Source organism: Opisthocomus hoazin, chromosome 16 (genome assembly GCF_030867145.1).
Source record: "Opisthocomus hoazin isolate bOpiHoa1 chromosome 16, bOpiHoa1.hap1, whole genome shotgun sequence".
Lineage (NCBI taxonomy): Eukaryota > Metazoa > Chordata > Aves > Opisthocomiformes > Opisthocomidae > Opisthocomus > Opisthocomus hoazin.
Genome location: NC_134429.1, coordinates 18,101,005 through 18,128,050, shown reverse-complemented (window position 1 = coordinate 18,128,050; position 27,046 = coordinate 18,101,005). Strand labels below are relative to the sequence as shown.

Genomic DNA, 27,046 nt, shown 5'->3' with positions numbered 1-27,046 from the left:
TGTCCTCTGGGAAGAGCGGGTCGCGTCTCCAGGCTGTTCCGAGGGACAGTCCAGCAGCTCCATCTTGCTACGGTAGCAGAGAGGCTACAGGGATGCAGCGAGGCTGGAAGCGCTTGCGTGGGGAACAGACCTGCAACACCCAGCTGGCATGGAGATAACAAGAAAAGATGCAGAGAAAGTGAGGCTGGATGAGTTGAACCTAGGAACAAGGCGTGCATTTTTAACAGGAAAGGTTATTTCTTACCGGAACAACGGCCAGAGGATCGTGATGGCTTCTTCAAGAGGGGATTTTGAAAACCAGGAGAGGATGTTTTCCTAGAAAATCTGTTTGAATCAAACTGGGATTTGCTATGTGAGGCCTTATGGACGTACTGGACTTGTTAGACTCTCTCTATTTGCATCTGCCTTGTCTTGGAGCTGAAGTCACCCTGCAGTAACAAAATCAACATAACCCCAAAGAGGTAATTGTACAGTCAGGCAACACTTGCCCAGAGATGGCTGCTGATAATGGACACGCCATAAAATTTCCAAAAGGCCTCCACATTTTTGACCTTTAACAACAGCCTCTTTATACCCCTGCCCTTTCTCTCTGGTATAATGCATTAGCCCTTCATGGCTGAGCAACGCAACAGGACACCTCTCCAGAGGGCTGCTATCAGAAACGCCACGATTTTGATGGCGGGGTGCTTCTGCGGGCTCTGTTCTCTCTGCACAGCTGTGGAACGACTTCCCAACAGCAAAGCCACGTCCCAGCACCTCCTGGCAGAGATCAAAAATTACAGCAAACAGCAACAACAGGGTTTTATTCAGGACAAGTATGGTTCCTGTTAAGATCCGTGGCTAACACGATCAGCACTGTGACCAGAAATGTGCTGTTCCTCCAACGCGCTTGTTCCAAATAGAACCTTACAGCTCAAAACAGTGATAGAACTGCCTCTCTCGGGCTGTTAGTGCAGGTCCTGCAAACACTCATCATCTCACCGGCTGGGACACGGGTGACACCAACACGGGTGGCAGGGCCGGGTGTGACCGGCGGCTGAGGACAGCTCTCGCTTCGCTGCTGGGCACAGGGGCTCGCAGGGCAAACTGGACCCCCGCTGCTCTGCTTCCAGGAGGGTCTGAGCTGAGGGGAAGTAGTTAGGCTTCAGACTTTACTTTTACAGCATGGTAGTTATTTATAGCAGCCCGAAACAGAAGCGAAAGCCTAGAGAGCAGCGAGAAAGAGGACACGGCCGGGCTACAGCCAAGTCTGGCATGCCTGCTGTACAGCGTTGCGGCTTAACCGCAGGGCTTGCAGTACACACGCATGGGAAAGTTCCCTTTCGGGCCCCTTGGGATGTTGCCCTGCAGCTTCTCATTGCTCTTTTCACCCCCACCACCGTGAAATGGGCTTAGAATTTCCCCCGCCGGCAGCAGTGACTGGCAGCAGCTAGCCAAGGTGGATCTGATCCGCTGCAGAGCCTGCCCGCTGCGGGACGGGGCCGACCAGCTACGCCTGTCCCTCGGCAAGATGCATGTGGCAGCTGGAGGTACAGGAGGATGTTTCTCATCTGGTTTTCATTTCCACTGCAGGGGCGAGCTGTCAACAGCATTAGAGACTGGGAGTCCTAGGGAGACTGAACTGGAATTTAATGGTGGGGAGAGGTGTAAATCACTCTGCCTCTAAAGCCCCTGTGCCTTGGGCTGGGCTTTTCCCAGCGGTCCCCAACACCGTCAGCACCTCGGCCCTGCTCTTTCTCTGCGGCAGGCGCACAGAGCGGGGACAGCCCCGGCACAGCACCCTCCGTGAATACAAAGCACCTTGTCCACAGGACAGCAACATCCCTGGCCGGGCAACCAGCGGGACCTGGGCTAAGAGCCGCTCCTTTTAGCTCACCTGCGGTGCAGCAGTTCCTCCAAAGCTGGCTTCGGCTCCTCTGCCAACGTCCGCAACGGCTGGGCCAGCCCAAAGCGGCCTCTGGATGGGTGCCTGTCCCTGCTCCGTGCAAACACCTTGAAGCCTGGAGTGGCTGCACCCAGGCAGATGAGGTCTCATGGGTGGCTGCCCAGGCAGAGGTGCACCGGAGCCCGCGCAGCAGCCTGCCACACACCCCCTCCGCCCGGGGCTCCTTCCCCACCTCTGCAGCTTCTCATTGCTCTTTCCACCCCCCTGCGATACGGAGAGCAGCTCCACGGGAGCGGGGCCAGAGAATGAACAGGAAGGATGCAAGAGGCAGGATCCGGTATTCAAGAAAACGTCTTTATTGTACATGTTGGCTTCTATTGCTTGTATCCCCTCCCCAATCCCACGTAGTGCAAAAAATTCAGAGAAACGGAGTTCCACATAAATAAGTCAGATAACTTACAGAGAAATCAAAGTGACAACGGTTTGACATGGAGTAGACCGGGTCTGCCTACCAGTAAGGCTAAGCGAACCGCTCCCCCCGCGACGGGGCAAGGGCTTCTGCCTAGCCTGGCTGTCTCGCTGCAGACTGACACCGGGGTCCCTGGGCGAAACACATCAACACACAGACAGCCCGGAGCCACCCGCGCAGGGACGCTCCTCCGCTGGGAAAAGCTCACGTGGGAAATCGCACAAACAACATTTTGGGTGAGACGCCACTAACTAAAACTGGCAGAGAAGCCACACAGAGTTGACAGCTCTCCTCCCCTCAGATAGGGTACTACGCACGGACAGACAGACACAGACGCGCATCCCCTCCGAGGCCTCCTGCTCGGCAAGGGATGCGCAGCACCAGAAGCAATTCCACCCCGGGATCTCCCAGGGCAGATGCTGACATCTCGTGTCCGCACAGTGTGGGTCGGGGTGCTCCGGACCCCCGCAAGATGCTGGGGAATTATTTTGCCCTTTCCTTCCTTCTTTCTCCTTTACAGGAGAGCAGTGAGCACCTGCATAGTTAGTACATCAGAGACACGAAAGGCTCCCTCCTCCCCAGGTTTCTGCAGAACAGGCTCGGTGGTGATATTGCTCAGGACCCAGCGGGCAGGTGACCTGTTTCCCTGGTCCCCAAGAGGCAGGACAGCATCGCACGCCATTTGTAGTGTGAATTGCTAAAGATCACAACTGGGGCCAAGGGCACACGGCACAAAAATTCTCCTCAGCCTGCTACAACTGCTCGCTTCCCCTCCGGTTTCGCCTACCTGCAGCAGCTCCCCTTCGCGCTACAGCAGCCCACTGGACCAGACGCTGAGCCACTGCTGCGACGACTCATTCCTTGTTTGAAATCAGCCCTGTTTCTCCCTCTCTGGCCCTGCACTGCCTTCTCCTCCTCGTACAGCACTGCCGTCCGCAGGCTGGCTGGCCTTTCGCCATTCCTCGCACAGCGACTTCGGCAGGACCTCGGCGTGTCAGGCCAAGGCTCAGCAGCAGCACCTTTCACATCTGACATGGCCGTGGGGCTTTTAGGCTGACCCCCCCTCAAAGGAGACCCTACAGCCAGCAGCACCTTGAACGCGCCAGTCGATTCGAGTCCAGCAGAAGACGAAAATCCTGATGTTGCTTGTAGGAATGAGAAGAAAAGGATGGAGACCTCGCTCACGTGTAGGCACACGCAGGCAACACAGCAGACTTCACTGATTCCATCATTACTTTGAGCAAAGCAGATTCCTGTGACCTAGCTAAGTCACAGCCCTACTGCCACGCTGTCCAAGAGGCACCCAGCATGAGCAGAGCCTGGACATTCGCAGGGTCCTCTGCAACACAGAGCAATGGGAGAGCTGCCGAGCTGTGGCAGAGGCTTGGCAAGTGAGAGGGGAATGAAAAGCAGATTTAGAGTCTGTTCTAAAAGCCAAAAAGGCCTCCTCAGCCTGGGAAGCCCACACTGTCCTTGGGGAGAGGCTGGGGGGAGAAGCAGCCCAGGTTTTCAGAAGCTGCTGGTAATTTCAGGTGTCCAAAGTCAGGCACTGTTTGTGGGCTTGCAAAGCACGCAGGCACCCGCCCAGGAGAAACCAGATCACCGTAAAAACTGTCTGAAGTTGGGGAGCCCTGTCTCGTCTCAAACTCTCCTTTCCCCCCAAAGAAAAGAGACAAGAAGAAATCCCTTCCCTAGCCACTCGAAAATTTAGGCCAACAAATACCACCACGAGTGAAACCTGAACTCTGTAAATGCGAAATGAAAAGGAGCAGGGGAAAAAGGATAAAGGAATGAGCTGAAACCAAACAGTTCGACCATATTCCAAGGCTACATCTGAACACTATTGAGGTACCAGAGGTTGAGTCGTTCCTCTGCGATGTGGAGAACACCTGATAACTCGTCTCAGCTCAAGGCTCACACACACACCCTACAGCACACGCGTTGAAAAAGCCACCCAAGAGGTTCCATGGCACAGGTGGGTCTAGGACAGGCCTGTGACTTACAGTAGTAATTATTCAACCTTTCGTTAATTAAATTGGTTGCTTAATTGCCACGGAGTCGCTAATTGCAAATGGTCCCTTCTATGCTGTTTTCACTGTACATACAGTATCTCACACACACACACACAACCCCCCCACATCTATAGAGAACGTCTTCCAGGACACAGTCATCATCTTGTCAACAAATGAGAAAAATAATTGCATCCCTTCTGCTGCCTTAAAAGCAGGTGGGATGGGGAATACCAGGATAGTGTAAAAAATAAAGGGATATGAAGTCATTAAAAATTAAAATATTAGCATTCAAATAAAAAAAGGCAAAAAAATTAACACCCAAAAAAGTAATACCGGGCAATCCTTCTCATTTAGAAGGCTGGACCGTTCTTGTTTAAGAACCGATACCTTTCCACAAACCCAGAATCTGCTTTGCAGAGAGGGGAACAGCGAACAGGCCGATCCGCTCCCAGTCAAACCGTGAACCAGGACCACGTGCAGAGAGCAGGCGGCCGCCCAGCCACTCGAACCTGGGACAGCAATGGTGGGGACGCAAACAAGGTCACTCGGCTCCCCTGCCTGGCTGGGGACTCCCCAGAGCAACGGTCAGCTGGGATCTCAGCGAGCGAGGTGGGACCAGCCGTGACTGGAAACACTGCGGGGGTTCAGGACGCTGCATCCAGTTTTGTCTCCAAAGCTCACCTCCTCCAGGCCCTGTCCTCAGCCGGGCTTCTTCTGTTTGTGTATTTTAAGGCATCGATTAGACACCATTGAGAACCATACAGCGGCCTCAGAGTCTTTAACAGTGCACAACAGGCTTGGTGAAGAGTTTGGCTACAGTGACATTCAGAGGAGCGGTTGCACATTCAGCCGTGCCCTCGGGAGGAGTGCTGCCCACCTCTGCCACCCCACAGGGCTCCTGGGAGCTCCGAGGCTGGCTGCGCTCGCACGTGTGGCACCGGCTGCATCACGTGAACCCAAGAAGCAGCGATGGTTTAAAGTTTCCCCTCCCGAAAGAAAATATACACCCTTTGGGTGAGCGGTGAGATGGGTCTGAACGGAGCAGAGAGCATCCCCTCTGCTCGCCCTCGGGAAGGAGGGTGCTCGTCCAGGAAGCACATTTCTAACTGCTGCGGTCGCGCTGATCCGATGTGTGCACCAAGAGTGGGGATGGCTCCGGGGCTTCACGGGAGTGCCGGGGCTGGAGGCAGCAGCCGGTACCTTCGCTCTCCTCCTACAGAGACCGGCTGCCCCGCGGGGCGGGCCACGCTGGCCTAGCCCTCTGCCAGGCACCCCTGTCCCCTTGAGGTAAGGTAGGTCTTGATTCTTTGTCAAAGGCTCGTCGAAGACACCGACAGGGTGGGCGAGGACGGGGGCGGGAAGTTGAGGAGTTCCAACACGGCCACCCCGACGCTGCTCCGGCGCGTGAACATGCACGAGGCTGCTACCCACTTGTTGGTACGGGGGTTGTACTTCTCGATGGAGTTCAGGCTGGAGCTCCCGTCGTTGCCACCCACTGCGTACAGCCACCCATCCATGGCCACCAGGTCGTGGGTGCTCCTGGAACGACCATGCAGAGACCACAGGGGTGTGAGGCTCGAACACAGCATACGTGGGGTGCAGGGGAGCTCAGCCCCTCAGATGGACTGGCCAGAGCTCTGCCACCCGCAAAAGGGAGTGCCCAGCCTCACACATGCCCAGTGAAAATGAACAACCGGGGCTCAAACAGTGGCAGAGCGCAGTACAGAGCCTCAGACCCTCCCCTTCGCTCCGATACCCTCCTCCCACCGGAGAAGTGCCACCCAGCAGCCTGAAATCCTTGCACTTCCAAGCCTTACATCCTCCCGCAGCCCAGCAACACCTCCTGCGCGGCCTCAGCCAGCTACACCCCACGGTTCTTTACGGCCACACCGACTGCTGAGAATAAATCCCTCTGCAGAAAGCGCCTGCTGCGGAACGTCCCGGCTCTGCCCTCCCGGCGCACACGCACCCACCCCTCGCCCGGCAGCAGTGCTGGCAGCACAGAGCCGGCCAGCCCCAGCGTTAGCCAGGCTCCAGGGCACAGGTTATATTTCACGGTTATATTTCACGGTTTGCAGTCGTCCCCGTTCCTGACCGCAGCAGCTGAGGCTCCCCGGCAGCTCGGGAGTGTGGCCGGGGCAGAGCTCCTTACCTACGGATGTTCATGGGCGCCACGCTCTCCCACGTGTTGGTTTTGGGGTTGTAGCGTTCGACGGAGTTAAGGCAGCTGGTCCCATCGTTGCCGCCAGCCACGTAGAGCATCCCCTCCAGCACAGCCACTCCTGCGCTGCTCCGGCGGCTCAGCATGTTGGCAATGGGCGTCCAGGTGTTGACCTGCGAGGAGGCAATGTCTGTTCGTGAGCCAGAGGTACAAGCCGTTTTCCACGTACCCCTGCCAAAGCAGTGCTCTGACATTCGTCCCGCTCCAACCACACAGATCCTGACATCACCAGTCACAGGGGTCGAGCTGTATCTATGCCAAATCTGTACAAGTCACGACCTTGGCTTTACAGCTCATGAAAAAAACCCCAGGACCTTCTCTTTGATCTTTTTGCGGTGATCCAGCCTGCTCTAACAGAGCTGTGAGACCCCAGGCCCAACACACGTCCCCAGCCTGCCACCATCCCTGCTAACCACTCTGGATGTGCACGCAGCAAGGACCTCGGCTGGAAGCTGGGAAACAGCTCAAGGCATGGACAAGAACTGCTCTTCCTAGAGAACTTGAACTGGCCTACAGGCAACGGGGACAGACAGTGTTCTGGTGGTTGAAAATCTCAAAGAGATTTCTCAGAGCCTGAATGGATGAGCTTTGGCTCATTTTGAGCCAAAAGACCCAAGATACTCTGCCCCTGCAGTAGAGCCGGAGCGGGGGCCGATACCCGCTCCATCTCATGGTCACGCGTGGTGGCTGGAGTCTCCAAGGAGGCAGGAGGCAGGCAGCTCTGTGCTGCCCAGGCGCGTGTGGGCACACCTTCTGCTCCACTGCCGCCGCAATACATTGCTGGGAAGCGGTCACATCCTAAGCTATGACAGTGGTTTGTTAAGAGACCACCTCTAGCTGATCTCTCCCTGTCTGCTAAGTTCTCCAGCAACCCATGTGGCCCTCAGCTTTCTGCAGGACCCTTGCTGGCACCCATCAGAAGGGGACAAGCAAAAGGGTTACCAGGGATGCTCTCTCTTACATTTACCTGGGGCTCATACTTTTCCACCGTGGCTAAGTGGGATGAGCTGTCATATCCCCCAACGGCATAGAGGTTGCCTTCTGCAAAGACAGTCACACACATGCACGAGTCAGCTGAAGAGCGTGGCCCCGCTCCCACCACAGCCTCCCACAGCTCTTGCACAGGGTGCCCACACCGGCACCAGCCGAGCCGCAGTGCCTCCCGCTCCCCAGGCAGCCGAGCTCCGCTCAGCAGCCCTCCCCCAGCCCCCCCCTCTTTCTGCAGCACGGAGCATCGTGAAATATTCATCAGGCAATTTCTCTGCCGCGCTGCAAGCTTCCCAAAGAGCTCGTTCGCCTGCCGCTTCTTGACCTCCTCGTTATGGGAGCTGCAAGTGCTCCCCGCCAGAGCACCGGGTTATTTTTAGCAGGGGAGGCTGGAGCAGGGGAACGCCAATAAAGGCTGTGGCAGGCAGAGACTGCGACCTGGTGATGGAGAGGAGGGAACCTCTGAGTCAGCACCGGAGCTGAAAGCAGAGAAGAAGGCAGGGGAGAGGCACCATGGGGACACCGCACAGCAGCTCTGGGGATGGTGAGGAGCAGCGTGCTACCCTGGCATCCCCAGCTAGGGTGGAGAGTGGTGCTGGCATTAACCCCATAGCTGCACTGCGTGATGAAGTGGCCAGTTCTCACGCTGCACCCTCCTTCAGGACAGAACTCATCCAATGGAGTCAGGAGACACCACAGCATTGCACCCAATGTTGTGACTCCCCTGGCTGAGACAGTTCTGGCCCTGCACTACTGCTTGGATCATCAGTAAAAGGACCATCCTGCTTTCATAATGCAGGAGTAATAAGGTTGTCTCCTCCTTTCTAGGCACAGGCGACCATCCACAGCCAGCCCACTTGCTCCAAAGTAGCAGGGGCACAAAGGAGTTGAGGAACGAGTTGTGGGTCCCCTCAGCAGTTGTCTCCAGAATGTGATGAAATCCAATTACTAGGGAGACTGAGGAGAAGGGCAGAGGCAGGGAGCATGCCAGGACACAGCAGAGGAATGGCTGGGCTACCCAGATTCACGGCTAGGGAATCCAGGAAGAAGGGGCAGGAACTAGAACAGAAGAACACCAAAAGGAACCACAAGAAATGCAAGAGACAGTCTACACAGAAATCAGTCGGGTCCTCGAGCCGTCACCCACCTAGCGTGGCCACCCGGACGTAGCGTCTCCTGGTGCTCATGGCAGCGATGGACGTCCAGGTGCCCGTCAGAGGGTCGTACCGCTCTGCGCTGCAGCAGGCAGGGACACAGGAACATAAGGTGTGACACTGGCAAAGCCCAGGCCAAAGCTCTTTGACACAGGCTCGCAGGGGCAGCTCCCGAGGAAGCTTGGGAATAGACAGGGAAAATGGAGGGAAGAACTGACAAATGCTGTGTTCTCTTGTGGCAGGGGGCTACAAAATGGGGTTTTCCCCTGAAGAAACTTTGCCTGGGCCAAAGACACTGGAAGACAGAGCTGGATTGCAAGACATCTACTCTGGGGCCAGCCCGTCTGCCGGGAGGTGGCCCTGTGGGCTCCCCAGCACCCAGCTCCAAGGACAGTGCATGCAAGAGCAGTGGAGGAGCCTGTAGCACGGCCATCCCCTACCTGTTCAGGCACGAGGCCCCATCATACCCCCCAGCAGCATAGAGAAGCCCGTGAAGCGCTGCTACACCCAGGCAGCTCCTCCTGGTGCCCATGGACACCTCAGGTTGCCAGGAATTGGTGACAGGATCATAGGACTCCACTGTGGCCAAATCAGAGGTCCCATCGTAGCTGTAGGGAGAAAAAGGGAGAACACGTAAGAGTTGGGAAGCCTGCAGAAGCTTGCAGCTGGGAAGAGTTGCAGGGGAGGCAGTGGGCTGGTCCTACAGCTCTGGAGCCGACCAAGAGCCTAGACGGCACAGCCTGCCTTGGGTCCCTGTCAGCGTCCCTCCTCTCTCCTCCCCGCCCAGCCTCCTCAAGCCAGAGCGCACTAAAGCCCCTCCTGAAAGCACGGAGCCCTGAGCTGAGCTCTTCTGGGAGGTGTGCGAGGAAGGCAGGTCTCGGGGGGCCCAGTACGCTGGGGCGGAGGTGGGCTGGGGAGTTAGCAGGCTTCGGCAGGAGGGTTGGACTAGATGACCCACAGAGGTCCCTTCCAACCCCTACCATTCTGTGATTCAACAGCCTGCAGCACAGGGAAACGGGAGGGAACAGAGCAAGCCCGGGACGTAGCCCCCACCAGCGAGCTAGCAAATTCACTGCTCGGAACTGCAAGGGCAGGGAAGTAGTTTCCAGCTGCTGCTCCTGCCATTAGTAGCCCACAGATACCGGGATGCTTCATCTGGGAGGCTCTGCTGGCCATACAATCATAGAACCATCAAGGCTGGAAAAGACCTCTAAGATCATCAAGTCCAGCCATCCACCCATCCCCACCATGCCTGCTAAACCATGTCCCCAAGTGCCACATCTACACGCTTTTTGAGCCCCTCCAGGGATGGGGACTCCACCACTGCCCCGGGCAGCCTGTCCCAACGCCTGACCACTCTTACAGTAAAGAAATTTTTCCTAATATCCAGCCTGAACCTCCCCTGACGCAACCTGCGGCCGTTTCCTCTCATCCTACCATCTGCCTCTCCCCCAGCAGCTCCGCGCCGCTCTCGCCGCCGGCTCTGCTCCGAGGCTGCCAGCTCCCCGCGCACGGCTCCCGCGCCCTCCTTACCCGCCCACAGCGTACAGCTTGTTCCCAATGGCAGCGACGCCCACTCTGGCCCTGCGCGTCGACATGGAGGCCACCATGTGCCACCGGTCCGTCCGCGTGTCATACGCCTCGCAGTCCCCGTGGATGGCGAACAGGCTCCCCCCACCTGCGCACGGGGACGGCAAAGAGGGCAAAGGGCAGTCCCGCGGCGCCGGGAAGGGGTCTGCGCGCACGTGCACGCGTGGCGGGGACCTTACCCACGGCGAAGAGCACGGTGCTGGCCCCCTCGCAGCGCCGCGGCCGCGTCCGGCTGTTGCTGAGGACCCCTCTCTGCTCCGGCATGAGGTGGTACTTGAGGGCTTCGATCAGCAGGTCCTTGCACTCGGAGTGATGCCGCACCAGCAGCTCCGTGTCCACGTTGCTCATCAGGAAGTCCCGGCTCAGCAGGGGCAGCCGCACGCACTTCATGAGCTGAGGGGAGAGGAGTCTGGTGGACGACAGGTTGACCATGAGCCAGCAGCGTGCCCTGGCTGCCAAGAAAGCTGATGGGATCCTGGGGTGCATGAGGAGGAGTGTGGCCAGCAGGTCAGGGAGGTTCTCCTTCCCCTCTACACTGCCCTAGTGAGGCCTCATCTGGAGTACTGTGTCCAGTTCTGGGCTCCCCACTTCAAGAAAGATGAGGAGCTACTGGAGAGAGTCCAGCGCAGGGCTACGAGGATGATGAGGGGACTGGAGCATCTCTCCTATGAGGAGAGGCTGAGGGAGCTGGGCTTGTTCAGCCTGAAGAAGAGAAGGCTGAGAGGGGACCTAATAAATGCTTACAAATATCTGCAGGGTGGGTGTCAGGAGGACGGGGCCAGACTCTTTCCAGTGGTGCCCAGTGACAAGACAAGGGGCAATGGGCACAAACTGAAGCAGAGGAAGTTCTGTCTGAACATGAGGAAGAACTTCTTCCCTCTGAGGGTGACGGAGCCCTGGCCCAGGCTGCCCAGGGAGGCTGTGGAGTCTCCTTCTCTGGAGATATTCCAGCCCCGCCTGGACGCGGTGCTGTGCAGCCTGCTCTGGGTGACCCTGCTTGGGCAGGGGGTTGGGCTGGGTGACCCACAGAGGTCCCTGCCAACCCCTACCAGTCTGTGATTCTGTGATTCTGAGTCACACCCCCATCAGCACGGCGGGACGGGTTCATCCCAGCGCTGTCCCCACATCTCCCCACAAGCCCCGGGGATTCTGGCAAGGCTGACTCCACCTGGAGATGCCACCCTGCTCGCTTGGCAGGACAGGACAGAGGGCACCGAAGCACGTGCAGCAATTCAGCCTCGACGTCTCTGCAGAGCCGGGAGCCCTCAGCCTGGCCCTGACAGCCAGCCCGGACCCCCACCCTGCCCTCTGCCAGTACCCACGTCCTCTTCCAGTGCTCCTGCCACAAGCAACGATCCCCTGCTGGGGCACGGGGCTGCAGAGCCCAGGCAGCACCACTCCCGCCCAGCACGCCCGCATTGCCCACGGAGCGATGTCTGAGCGCAAACAGCCAGCAAAGATGGAGACAGAACTTCTCTAGGGTCAACCCCCGGGGTAGGTGGAAATCCAGGGGAAACCCTCAGACAGAGTCTTCCTCATCCCAGTCCCAGCTTTTGGGAGGACACCTAGGGATGCTTCCTCCCACCGCTCCCACCCGCTGCCTGCCTGGAAGCCTAAAAGCGAGAAACGACAGGAGGCCGGAGCTGCTGGAGGCACCAACAGCCTCTAGAGCACTGCTGAACTCTCTCAGCAACACCCTCATCCATGCTTGGACTGGAAGTGGTGTGGCAGGGACCTGCTGTCCCTGCCCTGTGGGCACCCTGCAGCATCCTTCAGCCACGTGTCCACCCAGACCAGGCACTTGGAGATGGTGGGTAGAAGCAGGCCACCTTCCCCAGCAGACTCACCCTGGGGACATGCTGCCTTCTGCTGTCCACGTCATGTTTGACCCAGCTGAGCACAGCCCGGTACACCTCCTCCTCTGATGGCACATTCAGGCTGTCACTAGAAATGAGGTCCAGCACCTGCGGAGCGGGGTGGAAAGGGCAAGTGTCGGTTGGTATGGTCTGGGAGGAAAGGAGACATTGATGCACCCAGGTGGCTGGCCCAGCAGAAGAGCACTGCCAGAGGCAGAGCCCCTGCCTCCTGTAGATGCTGGAGGTGGAGGGACACACAGCTACTGTCTCTGGCTGGTGCAGAAGGATCCAAAGGGCAACCGGGTCCCTCAGACCAGGCGGGTACAGCTGTGCCTCTCCTCTCCTCGCAGCACTGGTGTGGAGACGGCTCTGCCCTGGATCATGCTCCTTGGCTCGTGTCCCCCCCATTCTGCGTCTGAAGCTGCTGCAATGCCGGACACTTCCAGTCAACATCAGTGAGACCAGGCAGACGACTCTGCTTTCGTGCACCCCTTCAGTATTTCTTGGGATAGAGCCAAGGGCCCTGGCTGTTCCCAGCACCCTCACTTCACCTGCCAAGGACTATGGAGCTGGAGCGGGTGGAGATACGGACCCTCCCCTCACTGCCACGCACCCCACCGCCCCGAGAACGGACGAAGCAAGGTGTCTGCATCCTGGTGAGGGACCACACAGGGCTGGGTGATGCAGAGCAAGGACTGGGCACGTCTGCTGGCCAGGGCACTGCACGGCAGCCTGCAGGCAGTGATGGGCCACGGGCCATACAGCATCACATGAAGAGCAGCAGGAAACATTAGCTGAGCTCTGAATTCAACAGCCAGGACTTATTCCTTGGCCTGTGCTCCCAGAAAGAGAGCGGTGTTTTCCACCACAAGCACCAGCGACAGCAATTATCCTCCGTGCTACCCTCCCATCCCTATTCCACAGGGGATTAAGCTCGCTCTCTGACAGCACTCTTCCATGTATTGTGTCTCCATGGAGCAGAGAGGACCAAAGCACAGAATCTGGGTACGTTCCCCTGCCAAACCCTGTCCCCTGAGTTCAGGTTCTTTGGGCTTTTGACACACAGACTGTGCCTGCCAGGACCCAGCACGAAAAGCCTTGGCACACGTGAACCTTCACACTCCCATCAGGGCCTCACCTGTTTAAGAGGCAGCAACATGAACTCCTCTGTCTTGGACACCTCCACGAAGTGTTGGAGGACATACTTGTGCGCAGACTTGAGGAGGTCGCTGCACGAGTGCGTGTCAGCAAAACCCCGGATCCCCAGGCAGTTGGACGGGTCGAGCTGGCTGAGTAGGAACTTGCAGCAAGCATCCCGCACACCATTGAGCTGAAGCAGGCTGGCAGCAGGAAGAAGTGTCTGGCAGTGGAAAAGAATGGGGGAAAAGAGAGTTTCCAGGGCAAGGAAACCATTTTCACCCCTGTCCCACTGCAAGTCAACAACAGAACGGGCTCACTGAGCACCTTCCAGCACACAAGCACATAGAAGACAAAGCATTCTTTGCTCCCAACAGGACTAAGCTAAAGCAGAGCTGAGAAGGACACCCGCAACTCCCCACAGGGCCAGGAAATGGCAGGAGACGGGCAGATGCTCAGGACTAGACCTGGCCATCGCACAGTGCTCCGAGGAGCCATTCCCGGCCACAGCAGTCGCAGGAGCCGCACCTCTGGGTGCAGGGGAGCAGACGAACTCCCTGACCGCTGCCAGATGCGGGTGCCACCACCGAACAACAGCTGGAAGCGCTGAGCAGAGGGAGAGAAGACCCCCAGGAGGTAAGCCTTGTATAGAAGGGTTCTGTGGGGAAGAGAGATTTGGGGGGAAGCTCCTACCTGCACATTCCCCTCGCCCACCACAATCTCCGCCGTGTAAGCGTACTGCACCAGCTGCTCCAGGGCCTGGGGGTCAATGTCGTGCAGCGTCACGTGGGTCTGGCGGCTCTCACTCATCTCATCTGGGGCAACACAGACACCAGACATGAACATAGACCCACAGCAGGAACGGTTCCCCGCAGGAAGACTTGACCATGTATGGAACAAGCCGCATCCATTGCCACAGCCCAGGAAAGTCTCTGGCCCACCTCTTAGAAAGGAGAAGCAGCAGTATAGTTTAAGGAATGGGGTCCATGCCTGCAGGATGGGCATTAAGATACCTGGGCAGGGCGTTAGGGGCACAAGGCTTCATGGAAGGGAGCCAAATGAGGAGGAATATTGCCCCACTTGCTCATAGATTTGATACACAGGCACCATATTTCCATAGGGGAGGGCAGTGAGAAGAGGGAGCAGGACAGTAAAGGAAGGGGCTTGCAGGGAGGAGAGGGTTCGAAGAGCGGGGAGACCCGGGCCGTGGGGATGAGAAGACGCTACTTGCTTGTGAACATGGCGTGGAAGTAGGGGCTGCAGGACGCCAGCACCACCTTGTGGGCCTTGATCTCCTTGGTGCCCACGTGGAGCACGATGTCGCAGAGCAGCCCGCGCTGCCGCATGCGGTTCATGCACACGAAGGCGTCGTGGTAGTGCCGCTTGGAGTTGTGCGAGATGCTGTGGCCGTCGCGGTTGAGGAGCTGCACGCCTCCTTCCATGGCTGCGGGGGGTAGATGGGCGAGCTCTCCTCGCTCAGCGGCGCTGACATGGGGGAAAACCAAAGCATTACCCGGACAGGAACAGTTCTAGCCCCAGACAATCCCCATGGTCCCCAAGTATACCTGCCACTGGTCAAAGACCCTGTGCAGGAACAGCTCTCGACTAACCAACCCCTGCCAGGGAAACATCACCCTGCTCATAAAGCAGCGATGAGGAGGAGACGGTCCCTGGAAGAACACAAGTAACGCGATGCTAAGACTCTGCTCTGCTCTGTGACGCTCCCTGCTTCCCAGCTGGGTTCATGCTTGTATTGATATCCCCCTAGCCTGCCTTCAGAAGGGTACTGCCCTACAATCCACGCACTCACACCGGCTTTCCTTGAAGTTGCACCACCTCCAAATCAGCCTAACAAGGTGCCTCTCCATGCAGTATCAGCAGAAGCGTTGATCTTGGAAGCCTCACCAGGGCATGCCAGTCCTGCCTTGATCAAACACAGCTTAAACAGACCACTAGAGACAGCGAACATGACAAGCCTGCTCAGCCTAAACAAAAAATAACCAGGGAATCCCACATCCTAAAAGGCACAGGTGATGTTAAGGACCAAAGCTCTTCAAGTGGTGGCTGTTCCCTTCCAGCTTCCAGCAGACGCTAGGAGCTGTGCAATGCATGCACCAGCCTTCAGAAGGTCAGCTCAGAGAGCTGCTGTGTCTGTCATGTCCACACGATTCAGGAGGATGAGGCAGAGGGCAAAGGCAACTGCAGCACAGAGCTCTGCAGTCCCAGTACAGAATCCTGCGCACGGGGGGTTCGACTCTTCCTGACATTTTATATTTCAGGCCTCTTTTCGGAGTGCGGTCGGGCATTCCCAGCTGGTCAGTTAGGGAACACGAAACACGCACTTTAACCTCCCGATTTCTGCTCCCCTCCAGTGTCCTCCACCCAGCCACATCCAGCCTCCCTGCAGCCTCAAGGCTGCACCAAACAGCCCTGCTCCAGCACCGCAGTCTCCCACCCTGCGCGAGCCCAGCAGGCAGCCCGGGCAAAGCAGAGCTCCTGGATCTCCCTGGAAGCAGCCCTGGATGCGCCCCTGGCTGTCCTGCAAGGGGTAACTTTGAACTTCAGGCAGTTTTGGTTTGATGAGGCTGGCGGGAGGGTCAGACAGCAAAGACCAGAGATGCTGACTGGGACCCGATGCAGAACTTGGTCTGAACATACACAGCAGGGAGCATGGCGTGGGACAGCCCTTCCACACAATCTGGGACAGCCCAGGCAGCGAGCAGGACTATAAACTCGACCCGCTCATAGAAAACAAAAAATTCCCCACTCAAGGAGTAAGGTCATTTATTTCTGCAAAGATGTTTTCTCTTTCCAGCCTGTCTGCACCTAGGCTGCTCACGGTGTTTCAAACAGCGTTTGACTGTCTCCCTGCCGGCAGCACCCGAAGGAAAGGTGGGGGGGTGAAGAGAGAATGACTGAGCAGCAGCAGGAAGAAGGGGGAGGGAGCAGGAGAAAAAGACAGCTTGGAGAAAGAAAACAGCCCGCGCGCTGCACTCGTGCGCCTGCCCCCGCATCCCTGCGGCGAGAGGATCCCCTCAGCCTCTGCGCTCCCCACGACACCCACACGTCGCCAGCCTAAAAATAGAAACCCACCACGCTGTGCCTGCTCAGCCACGAGCGCAGCCATCTATTCGCTTTTAAATAGCAATTGTATCGTGTACTAGAGTCTGAGGGAGGAAAAAGAGATGAATAAACATCTTCCCTAAGCAGGAGAGAAGCCTGCAGTGCCCTCTTCCATTTGCATCATCCCGCGTGATGCGAGATTCCTCATCTCGCTGTCAGCGGGGAAGACTCACGGCCACACAACAAAGGCAACGCCTGTTGATGCTTTCCAGTAACGAGAGTGGGATGCTGTTCTGCGTTTGATGAGGAAGAAGAGCCCACGAGTTAACTGGCCTTCGCCTCCCACACCCCTCGGCTGAGCTTTTCAGAAAGCTGCAATGTCCCCAGGACACCCTCAGCGTGTTCATCCACCCGCGGGCACGCCGCTGGATGAGAGATGTCCACACTATGGTGGTTTATAATTCTGAGCACCTCTACCCGGCCTCAAGAGCTCCTTTGCCGGACCTGGTTTAGCGGCAGAGAGCAGACAGTGCTGGCCTGCCTTCATCCCCCTCCCTAGCTGCAAGCCTGAGGTTTCTCCTGATCCGCTCGAGCTGGTTTATCTTTTTAACGCGCTGCTGAGCGTACTTCTCCCCATCAGTATTGAAGTCATGCCCCAGCCCTAATTGCAAGCACTCGCCTCTCCTGGGCGCTGGTAGCAAGGGACAGGAGCTCCCGGCTCCACAGCAGCGGGAGGACCCAGGGGGGACAAGAAGAGCAGCGGAATGATGGGACTGGTGCTCCTTGTGCTCTCGGAGACCGGTGAGGAAAGGCTTCCCACCCCGGCCAGGCGCGGGGTAGCACCGGGGGGGAGGCACAGAGGCACAACAGACTCCAGGCTGCTGTAGCCGACGCGTTGGCATCGCAGTAATCAAACGCATTTCCAAAGCGGGTCGGAAGCGCTGGGCGCTCTTCCCAGCCCTGCCACTGAGTCATTGCACACTCTGGGCAAGTACAAACGCAGAGAGTGACAAGGGTGACATTATCTTTCCTTGCAACGATTCCCTGGCCAAGAGGTAGAGACCAGCTACTGCACACTCCCCTCTCCACCCACACCACCCCGCTGTCACCGGCGAGGGCTGGCACGCTCCTCAGAGCTCGGAAGAGCTCGACCGAAACACCACCGGTACCCCCTCGCCCACGCCGCTGCGCAGCCCCCCGAGCTACACCACCCCGTGCCGCTCAGCCTCCGACACGACCGAGCAGGACCGGGGGGAGAGACCACCCCAGCCGAGAGCATCCCCGCACCAGGGGACAGCCCACAGCTGGCCTGACCCACGGGCAGCCCGGACCAGCTCTGCTCGGTGGTTTTTCGCTACAGCCTCAGCGATCCCTCCCCTGGAGAGCCGCTCACCCACCGACCACCCCGGGAAAAGGTCACCAACCTGAAGCGCAGGCAGCGCTGGTCTAAGGTCTGCGGCGGGCACAGCCCCTTCGGTCCCGCTTCCCCGTGTCCCCTCCGCTCCGCAATGACTTGTCCCCACCTTTTGCTTTAACGGGTCAGAATATGATCAGTAGGGAGAAAGGAAAAGGGCACTGCTGCCTGCGCCGCTCCCCGTGCCTGAACTCTCAGCCTCACTGGCAGCACTAAATATTCCTTATTTCCATCTAAAACTTCATTCCCAGGAAATCAACACCCACGGGCGCTGCTAAGACGTAATTAATAGGGAACAGTGCCTGGGCCACAAGAGACAGTAACGCCGTGTCCGGAGCTGCAGCGGGGGGAAGCGAACACAAGCCCACTTCTGTGGAGCGTGCAGCAGCACGAGCACACGTGCTACGCATCAGCTATAACGGATGCGGTGGCTGACTTGTAATAACTCTTAGGTTATGACAAAAAAAAAGAAGGCAGCGTTTGTTTGGCTCCTATGCGACAGAGCGTGGCCATGCATAACAGCTCTGTTAATTAATGCAAATGATCCCTGCCCAAAGGGAGGTCTGTTCTCTCCGCACAAAAAACCATATTTTGCCGAGAGTGAAAAGAAGCGTGCCGAGCAACGAACAGGGAACGGAGTATCCTCCAGGGAGAAGTCCGGAGCCTGCCCCTTCCCCAGGAAGGCCCTGGAGAATGGCTTTTTGTTGCCAGCCTGGATGGAGATTTTGTGTCTGCCAGGCTAGCCCGGAGACTGCAGAGACACATCCTGTGCAGCTGGTCAGACGCTGGGGACGAGCCTTGCTGTGGACAAGGTGACATCCCCTACCCTAAGGCCTGACGTGCCCTAAGGCCTGACATACAATCATGCTTGAATCCGCCACTTCCACGCGTGCCCCATCCCTGTGCTGATATCCCAGTACCGCTCTTCTGGTCGATCAGCTGCAAAGCCCTGGTCTGTGCGCAGCACTGCGTCTCCCATGGAAGTGCTGCCGTTGGACCTTCTGGATCAGACATGAAGTCCTCGCTGGCACTCACCGGGCAGAGGGCAGCTTGGTCAATGAGGTGGCACCATGTTGCCAGTTTCCCTTTCAGCGGAGTGGTTCCCCCCCTTCCTTGGTATCGGGGATCCACCTCCCAGGCAAGATGTCCTTTTTTTGCCTCTGTCCTCCTCCAGCTCTGTCCCCAGGCAGGACGGGGCTGCTGGCAGCGCTACTCTGTTGTGCCCAGCAGCTTCAGGTCTCCATTCCGAGCCGGGAAGCCAAAGCAGTGCCCTCCACAACAGCACAGCGAAACTCACCCCGGGGCAGAGCCACAGCACGGAGCCCTGGGGGAGAAGGAGCTTGACATTGGAGTCAGAGGGAGGAATCACTGCTTACGAGTGCAGCTCCACCTCCCCTACACCAGAAATCAGAATTCTTATTTTTAACCCCTCTCAGAGGAGTGACAGGCTATTTGCCAGTAAGCAGCCCCCTGCAATTCAGCGCTCCCCCAAAGGACTGAATCGCAAAATACACATTAAAGGTCAGGGCAGCCTAGGGGGGCACAAGCAAGCCCCTGCCCAGCTGCGTGGGTGTCCGCACAAGCACAAGCTGCTCCCGTCCTCCTGGGAGCAGGGCTGGGAGGAAGATGTGCTCCCGTGTTCTGTTCCTCCCCTTCCAGAGCCCAGGGACGCAGGCAGCTGAGCCGGCAGTAACAACAGCTGCCGTTGTGCTGTTGCAGAGTAAGGCCGCTCACACAGCTCACACCAGCAGCCGGAGATGCAGCTGAGCACGCTGCAGGCCTGCAAATTTTCCCCTTCCTTCTCGTTTTGTGGCAGCCTCGTTAATTTGGCTGAGCTATCCCTTTTAATGAACCCTGTCCACAGCTCTGAAGCCCGCGTCTAAAACCCAGCTTTCAACGACCAGACAACCAGCAGTGTTTTCACAGCAGTAATCCCCTTGCAGTAGGCATCTCCAAGACACCAGGGCTGTTTTCAGAAGCTGCAGCAGATATACGCTACCTGCCCTCACACCGCTAACTTGGATGGCCCAAATTCTTGCTTTGTTCAGGGGGCCCGGCACTGCCCACGACAAAATATATTGCATTCCTACCTTTCCTGCTCCCTTCCCACAAGAAATACAACCAAAGAGGGTTGGAAATCATCCAGTGGTGCATGCCCAGGACTCAGACGCAAAGGCACTAAATCCAGGCAGTTGTCCCCACCAGGACCTGTCCCACGAGCACCACCGATACAGACAGAAAACTCCGTTCTCTCAATACAGCGCTTTGGGGTTCGGTCCCTTCTCAGCCCCTGTAACACCTCCCCTGCATCCAGGGAATTCAAACAGGCACTGCCAGCGTGCAGCAGCTCACACAGTGTTTTTAATATAAGATTAACTGTGTGTTCAGCCTAGAAGAGCCAGGGACCGGGAGGAAGCAGAGGGACCGAGCAGTTCCGGAGCAGCGAGCGAACTGCAGGTCCAGGCATCGCTGCTGGGCTGGCGGATTTACAGCCGCACCCGTACGGAGGTCAGGACTGCAAACACCCATGGAAGCGTGACGTAACGCGGCAAGCGGAGCTGTCATTCCCGGCCCCAGCTCTGCCTTCAGAGGTGGCAGGAGGGACAGGAGAATTAGGAAGCTGGCAGTTTCAGACAGCCAGATCGAAGACTTGGACACCTCGCTCCCGACAGACACGGTGGAGGACATGAGCACGCCAGGAACGCACGACCGGGGTGAGCTGCCAGGAGAGGTTTGGAGCACGTACCTCAGCCCCAAACACTTCTCTCCACCTCCTCTCCTCTCTCTCCTGTTCCCGCTGCCAGCACGGCCCCTGACCACACGTCTGCCTTCTATTCCCCTGCTACGGACGGGAGAGCGAGGCGTGTGCCACCCCTGCGATCGGTGGAATCCATCTGCTCCGAGCTAGCACGGGGCACGGCAGACAGCGCTGAGTCTGCAGGACCGAGAATCCCCAGCTCTCCGTAGGGTTTGGGGTTGTTTTGGTTTTTTTTTTTAATGAATTAGGCACAACTGACACGCACCGAATCCTCCTGTCTAGACATCTGCAGAGAAGTGACAAGCTGCCAGCGAGGATGTGGAGCCTTTGCAAGGGGGTGGGGAGGACGGGGGATAACTGCACACGGTCGCCAGCTCTACAGCCCAGAGACGGTGCTGGCTGCGGGCGACGAAGGGCACGCAGCACATTGCCCTACTCAGCCTCTTCCAGCAACCCAGCGGGCTGCAATCAGTCGGCTCAGGTGCACGCAGAAGGCTGGAGGTCTTTTCTAACTAAATTTTCTCTCCCCATTGCTCCTGGGGAGTTTTCTTTGGAAACTCAGCTCAAAGTTGCTCTCAGCCACCCCAGCTCACGCTAAGGAGCGCTCGAGCTGAGGGAGGAGGGAGCGCAAGGCAGAGCCTCAGTGCCTGCACTGGGACATTCCCACACCTCAAAGAGATAAAGCGTGTCCAGCCCGCCCAGCGCCTGGGTACAAAGTCTTCTCCCTCTCTCAGGCACACTTTGCACAGGCTCTTCCCGCAGACATCTTCAAATTCAGCTTTTGCCTTCAGTGTTTTGCACGCAGGGGATCACAGCAGCTCCAAACGGGGCTCTGCGGCTGAGGGATTTAGAGCCATCTGTGCTAACATTTGGGTCACTTTAAGTAACTGGTTGTAAGAGTCAGGACCCACATAGGTTTGGGGCTGCCGAATTCCCAGGTTAAGGAGAAAAATACATGGAAACTAATTCATGCCTTGAGATGCTCAGCAAAATGTGCAGGTCTCCAGCTGCACTGGGATTAGACAGCAGTTCCTACAGCCCAGCACAAAGCACACCAAAATCTAAGCGAAAGGAGCCCTTCGCCTCTGCCAAGGACTGGAAATGTAGGTCATGTCCTAATTCCCCCTTCCCAGTGTCCCCCAGCAGACACAGGAGAGGAGCTACTGTCACATCCAGTGCTCTTTTATGGCACAAGCAGTGCTGAACCCCTACACATAGGCATCAAGCAAGTCTCCTCTGCAGGCAGCAGAGCGACAGTTAACAGCTTCAGCTGCACTATCCATCCCCGTGGGATTCCTGATCTCCCTGCAGCCTCCTCCGTGACAGACATCTCTGTCCCCAACTCATTTTTCAGACAGGTAAACAAGAAAGACGAGAGCGCTCGGGTCACTGGAGGCAGCCCGTGTCAGAGGGTCTCAAGATTCCCGGCTGCTGGGCTTGCCCAGGAGCTGCCTCCCTGCAGCATCCTCAGCCAGCAGCTACTGAACAAGGAATCGTGCCCAACACCTGCCCGCCGTGCAAGGTGATGGTGTCTCGAGTAGGTGGCAGTGGGCCAGTTCAGAATGGGCCGTTACCGCTCGGCAACAACTCCCTGACGTCAGACGAGAGCGATGAATCCGGTGAGACTCAGCACGAGCTACCGCTTGGCTTCTAAAGGGAAAGTTGACTCCGTGACACGAGGCAGCATGGCCCAGCAGCTCCAGCAGCAGACCAGGAAAGAAGCAAAAAGCATTTAGGGTTGGACTAGATGACCCACAGAGGTCCCTTCCAACCCCTACCATTCTGTGATTCTGTGATTTGGGTCTGCTGGCTGCAAACGGGCACGTGGATCTTCTACAGATGGATCAGCCCGGGAACGATGTCGCTGCCCGGTGAAGCACTGCCCACGAGCGGCTCTCCGAACCGCGAGGTCACCAGTGCGGGTCACCAGCTGCGCCCTGGCCTCGTCCCTCTCGCAGAGGCTGCTCGGCCCACGCCACGTCCGCGGGCAGCTTGCGAAGCCTCCTGCCAGCCTCCATCGCAGCGCGGGTCAGCAGATCTGCATTCCCCCTTCCGAACAAGCTCCGTGCTTCGCACTGTGGAGCAGCGGGAGCCTGTTTTCAAGCCAGAAAACAATCAAGAGAATTCCCTCACATCTTCTTGGAGGCACCATGTACATAAAAACTGAGCTATGAGGAGCATGTGACATAATGGCCTTGAGCTTGCTGGTACGCTGGGGGCCTGCCAAGGCCAGCGGGTCCCAGACCCTGGGAATTTCAGCTGAAGGAGCTCGAATTCCTGTCCTTGAGGAGTCACATCCCTTAGAGGAGGCGGCGTGGTTTGCAGCTGGTTCTAGCAGGCCAGGCAGAAAGGCTGAAGCCCCTCTTGCTACCAAGTCCAGCTTGCCTCAGGGTTTGGAGGCAAGGCTCCAGCACCCGAGAAAGTACAGAAGCCCGCACTGAGACTTCAGCGTGGCCGTTCCATTTTTGAGCTGCTGGGCCTGAAATGCAGCAAAGCAAGACCAGGACCCACAACTGTCTCCCCAGCAGATCTCCAGTCTTCAGAGCACGCCTGCCTCGATTTCCACACGCCACCCCACCTTCAGAGACCCAGACTGATGATGCTGATGACAGCAAGGGCGGATGGCCACCAGACGGGCTGGCAGAGCAAAGAGCTTCCATTGCCACCCTCACCAAGCTGACCTCAGCTGACAGAAGGCTCAAGGGACCTCTTGCCCTCAGCACAAGAAGGACATGGAACTGTTGGAGCGGGTCCAAAGGAGGGCTACAAAAATGATCCGAGGGCTGGAGCACCTCTCCTATGAGGACAGGCTGAGAGAGTTGGGCTTGTTCAGCCTGGAGAAGAGAAGGCTGCGGGGAGACCTGATTGCAGCCTTTCAGTACTTAAAGGGAGCCCATAGGAAAGATGGGGACAATCTGTTTAGTAGAGACAGCAGTGACAGGACGAGGGGTGATGGTTTTAAACTAAAACAGGGGAGGTTTAGGCTGGATATAAGGAAGAAATTCTTTACAATGAGGGTGGTGAAACACTGGAACGGGTTGCCCAGAGAGGTAGTGGAGGCCCCATCCCTGGAAACATTCAAGACCAGGTTGGACAGAGCTCTGAGCAACCTGATCTAGTTAGCGGTGTCCCTGCTCGCTGCGGGGGGGTTGGACTAGATGACCTCTAGGGGTTCCTTCCGACCCAAAACTTTCTATGATTCTATGATTCTATGACCATCCCAGCTATCCAAGATACGAAGGTGCGACTCCATTTGAATCCTAGGCTGTCAAGTCAAGAGAGCAGGTGACTACCATGGCTGCCAGCTCCCGGTCCGCTCTGAATTAGATGCTGTTTGCTGGGATTCATGAACCAGTCAGTCCTCAGGAAGGAAACATCTTTACACCCACAATCTTTACACCCAAGATCCCCGAGAGTCTTACTCACTGCTAGGCTGAATAAAGTATTTCCAGCAGATCTTCACGGGTCAGGAGAGAAAGATGAAGAGCTACTGGAGAGAGTCCAGCGGAGGGCTACAAGGATGGTGAGGGGACTGGAGCATCTCTCCTACGAGGAGAGGCCGAGGGAGCTGGGCTTGTTCAGCCTGGGGAAGAGAAAGCTGCGAGGGGACCTAATAAATGCTTATAAATATCTGAAGGGTGGGGGTCAGGAGGATGGGGCCAAGCTCTTTTCAGTGGTGCCCAGCGACAGGACAAGGGGCAACGGGCACAAACTGAGGCACAGGAAGTTCCGTCTGAACATGAGGAAGAACTTCTTCCCTCTGAGGGTGACGGAGCCCTAGAACAGGCTGCCCAGGGAGGCTGTGGAGTCTCCTTCTCTGGAGATATTCAAGACCCGCCTGGACAAGGTCCTGTGTAGCCTACTGTAGGTGACCCTGCTTCGGCAGGAGGGTTGGACTGGGTGACCCCCAGAGGTCCCTTCCAACCCTGAACATTCTGTGATTCTGTGAAACTTGGTGTGCAGAGGGAAGAGATCGCACAGAGATGATTGCTTGGCTGTAGCGATCATAACCAAAAGGCTATCGTACGTTGAAGCATTCGTGAGCCACACAGCAGTGAACTCGTAACAAACCAGCACCTCCTGGTGCAAAACACTAGCAGACAGACACCCCAAAATCTGTTGCGGAGGCCCCATCCCTCCTCCCACCCTCCAACGCAGCTCCTGCCTTCGGACCGCCCGTACCGAAACGGGGCGGCAGCTCTCTGAGGGTCGTTTCAGCTGTGCCCTGGCCTGGGGTCGAGAAGTTACCTGCACCAGCGTAGCGCACCCGGAGACTGCCAGCACCCAAAGCACCCCAACGTCCACGTGTTGCTGAATCACTCCAGAACCAACCTCCCTCCTTGAGGTCTCCAGCAACGGGGAGCGCCGCAGGGCAGTGCCCACCAGACAAAGTCGAAGGAGAGCAGGCTTCCTCTACAAAGAGACCCCACAAAAGCAAGGCCGCCGTTCCTGCAGGTTCCTAGCTTGGTGGAAAAGCCTGGTCCAGCGGTCGGTGGTCGCGTACTGATGCGCGGAGCGGGGCCAGCCCCCCGGCCGCTGCATCTCTCCCTTGCTGTAGAGCAGCTGAGGTCCCGGGGCTGGCACCTGCTCCGAGGTGTTTGCTCGGCCACCAGAACCAACCCAGCTCCTCACGACCACCTCCAAGGAGATGCTGGAGCTCCAGGAGAGCCCCCTGCCCCAACGCTCACCGCAGAGGCCCGATAAAAAGCTGCCTCCTGCTCCTTCCCACCCCCCCCCCAAGACCCCAGCAAACCCGAGGCAACGCTTCTCCCCGTGCCCTTCAGCTGCCCCCCGGCCCCCGAGCAGCCCCCCCCGCGCTCCCACCCAGGGCAAAGCCAAACCGCAACGGCAGACCCGCTCTGCGGGGCTCCCCGCGCCCCAGCACCCCGCAGAGGCTCCGGGGGCTGCGGGCTGCGCCTCGGCCGCGGGGAGGGAGAAACCACGGGAACGCTGCCGGCCGCACCGGGATGCCGAGGTCACCGGGGCGCCCGGTAACCCCCCCCCCGGCCGCCCCGGGCCCGGGGAGGGAGAGGGGGGGCGGCGGCAGGGCTGTGCCCCGGTGGTACTCACGGCTCCGGCGCGGCGACGGCCCCCGGCCCGCGGGATGCTGCGGGACGCCGCTACCTCCCGCACCGCGACCGGCGGCGGGGAGACGGGGCGGGCCGCGGGCGGGCCACGCACCGGGACGGGGCTCCCTCCCTTCCTCCCCCGGGATCCCCCCGCCGCGGGGACGGGGCTGCCCGGGGGGGGGGGGGGGGGGGGAGGGGGTCGCCGGTGCGCTTCCCCCCCCCTCTTCCCCGCCGTTAAATTCCGCCGCGCACGTGGGAAGGGGAGCTCGCCCCGCCCCGCCCCGCCGCGCGCTTACCGGGGCCCGGGGGCCCGTCCTGCGGGGGCCGCGGACGCGCGTGGCAGCCGCCCCGCCGAGGCAGCCCGCGGCCCGGCCGCCGGACCCGGGGGATGGGGGGGGGAGCGCCGGGAGGGGGCGGGGCCTGGGCTGGGCAGGGGCGGGGCCTCCCCGCCCCGCGGAGCCGCGCGGCACGCTGGGAGCGGAAGCGGTGGGCGCGTTGGAACGAGGCGGGCGGCATGGCGGCCGTCGGGAAGAGGTGAGCGGCGGCGGAGGGCGGGCAGGCGGGCCGGGGAGGCGGCGGGGACCGGCCCCAGGAGCGTCGGGGAGGACCGCGGGGCGCTGCCGGCCCCGCTGCGGCTCCTCAGCCCCGCGCCGCCGGCGCCAAGGCCTCGGTGAGCGGGGCAGGCCCGGCGCTGCCCGCTGAGCTTCCCCCTTCCCTCTCACCTCACCGCCCGCAGGAACCTGGCGGAGCTGAGCCTGGACCAGTTCCTCGCTGCCGGCTCCGAGTCGGAGCCTGACGACGGCCCGGAGGAGGAGGAGGAGGCCGCCAGGCCCGGCAAGGGGCCCGCGGCCCGGCGGCGGCAGAACGGGAAGGACGGGAGGCCGCGGCCGCCGCTCCAGGCCCCGTCGGCGGCCAGGTGAGGGCCCTGCTCGCTTCGGGCGCGTTCCCGGCTTGCTTGGGTTTATTTTCCCTTTTGCCTGTTTTTAGAAGTAACGGCGGGACTTGGTTCTCGTGTCTGTCGTGGAATGAGCCCGTTTTGGGACTGCGTTCAACACCGCGGAGGGGTCACAGGGTGCAGGGCAGTCGGGTTTGCCGTTGTACCTGTGTCGATTCAGTAACTGCAGCGCAAAAAAGCTCGTGTATGCTTTTAACCTTTTACAGGGTATATTGGAGTCAGAGAAAGCTCCCTTTTTTTTTCCTCAGTTTGTGTCTATTTGCTCTTGCTGAAAGACGTTGGAGTATCCGCAGATAGAAAATGGTGAAGTAGTTCTTAGGTGTGGTTAATCGTTATTACAAGCCAAAACAATCCCTTAGTACCAGACCAGATTTTGCTAAGCTTTCATTGTCAGATTTCTGTGGCAGTATGGCTTGCAGTATAACAACCTTGTGAGAGTAATTCTGAGAAATTGAGACACAGATTTTTTTGGTTTT

General features: G+C 58.4%; 2 protein-coding genes across 9 annotated transcripts in view; one reads left to right on the top strand and one right to left on the bottom strand.

Annotated features, from left to right (window-relative positions):
* Window positions 1-2,226: 2,226 nt before the first annotated feature.
* Window positions 2,227-25,971, bottom strand: KLHL17 (kelch like family member 17). Of its 3 annotated transcripts, none has more exons than XM_075437369.1 (12): window positions 25,912-25,971; window positions 14,543-14,796; window positions 14,005-14,126; window positions 13,313-13,534; window positions 12,166-12,282; window positions 10,498-10,711; window positions 10,262-10,406; window positions 9,169-9,336; window positions 8,722-8,810; window positions 7,555-7,628; window positions 6,519-6,700; window positions 2,227-5,905 (listed from the first exon to the last, which is right to left on the bottom strand). In XM_075437369.1, the coding sequence occupies exons 2-12, from the start codon at window positions 14,751-14,753 to the stop codon at window positions 5,677-5,679; spliced, it is 1,773 nt and encodes a 590-aa protein (XP_075293484.1). In that variant the 5' UTR covers window positions 14,754-14,796; window positions 25,912-25,971; the 3' UTR covers window positions 2,227-5,676. The 3 variants fall into 3 exon arrangements, with proteins under 3 accessions (XP_075293484.1, XP_075293485.1, XP_075293483.1); XM_075437370.1 differs by lacking the exon at window positions 25,912-25,971 and adding an exon at window positions 17,799-17,909; XM_075437368.1 differs by lacking the exon at window positions 25,912-25,971 and having other exon boundaries at window positions 14,543-15,993.
* Window positions 25,972-26,081: 110 nt separating this feature from the next.
* The window catches only part of NOC2L (NOC2 like nucleolar associated transcriptional repressor), a 56,209-nt gene continuing 55,244 nt past the window's right edge, over window positions 26,082-27,046 (top strand). For all 6 annotated transcript variants that reach the window (XR_012765666.1, XR_012765665.1, XR_012765667.1 and 3 more), the window contains exons 1-2: window positions 26,082-26,149; window positions 26,352-26,531. Coding sequence is in view for 2 of the 6 variants with exons in the window: in XM_075437123.1 (XP_075293238.1) it covers window positions 26,130-26,149; window positions 26,352-26,531 (200 nt within the window). In the remaining 4 variants the exon portion in view is untranslated. The remainder of the gene's footprint in view (window positions 26,150-26,351; window positions 26,532-27,046) is intronic.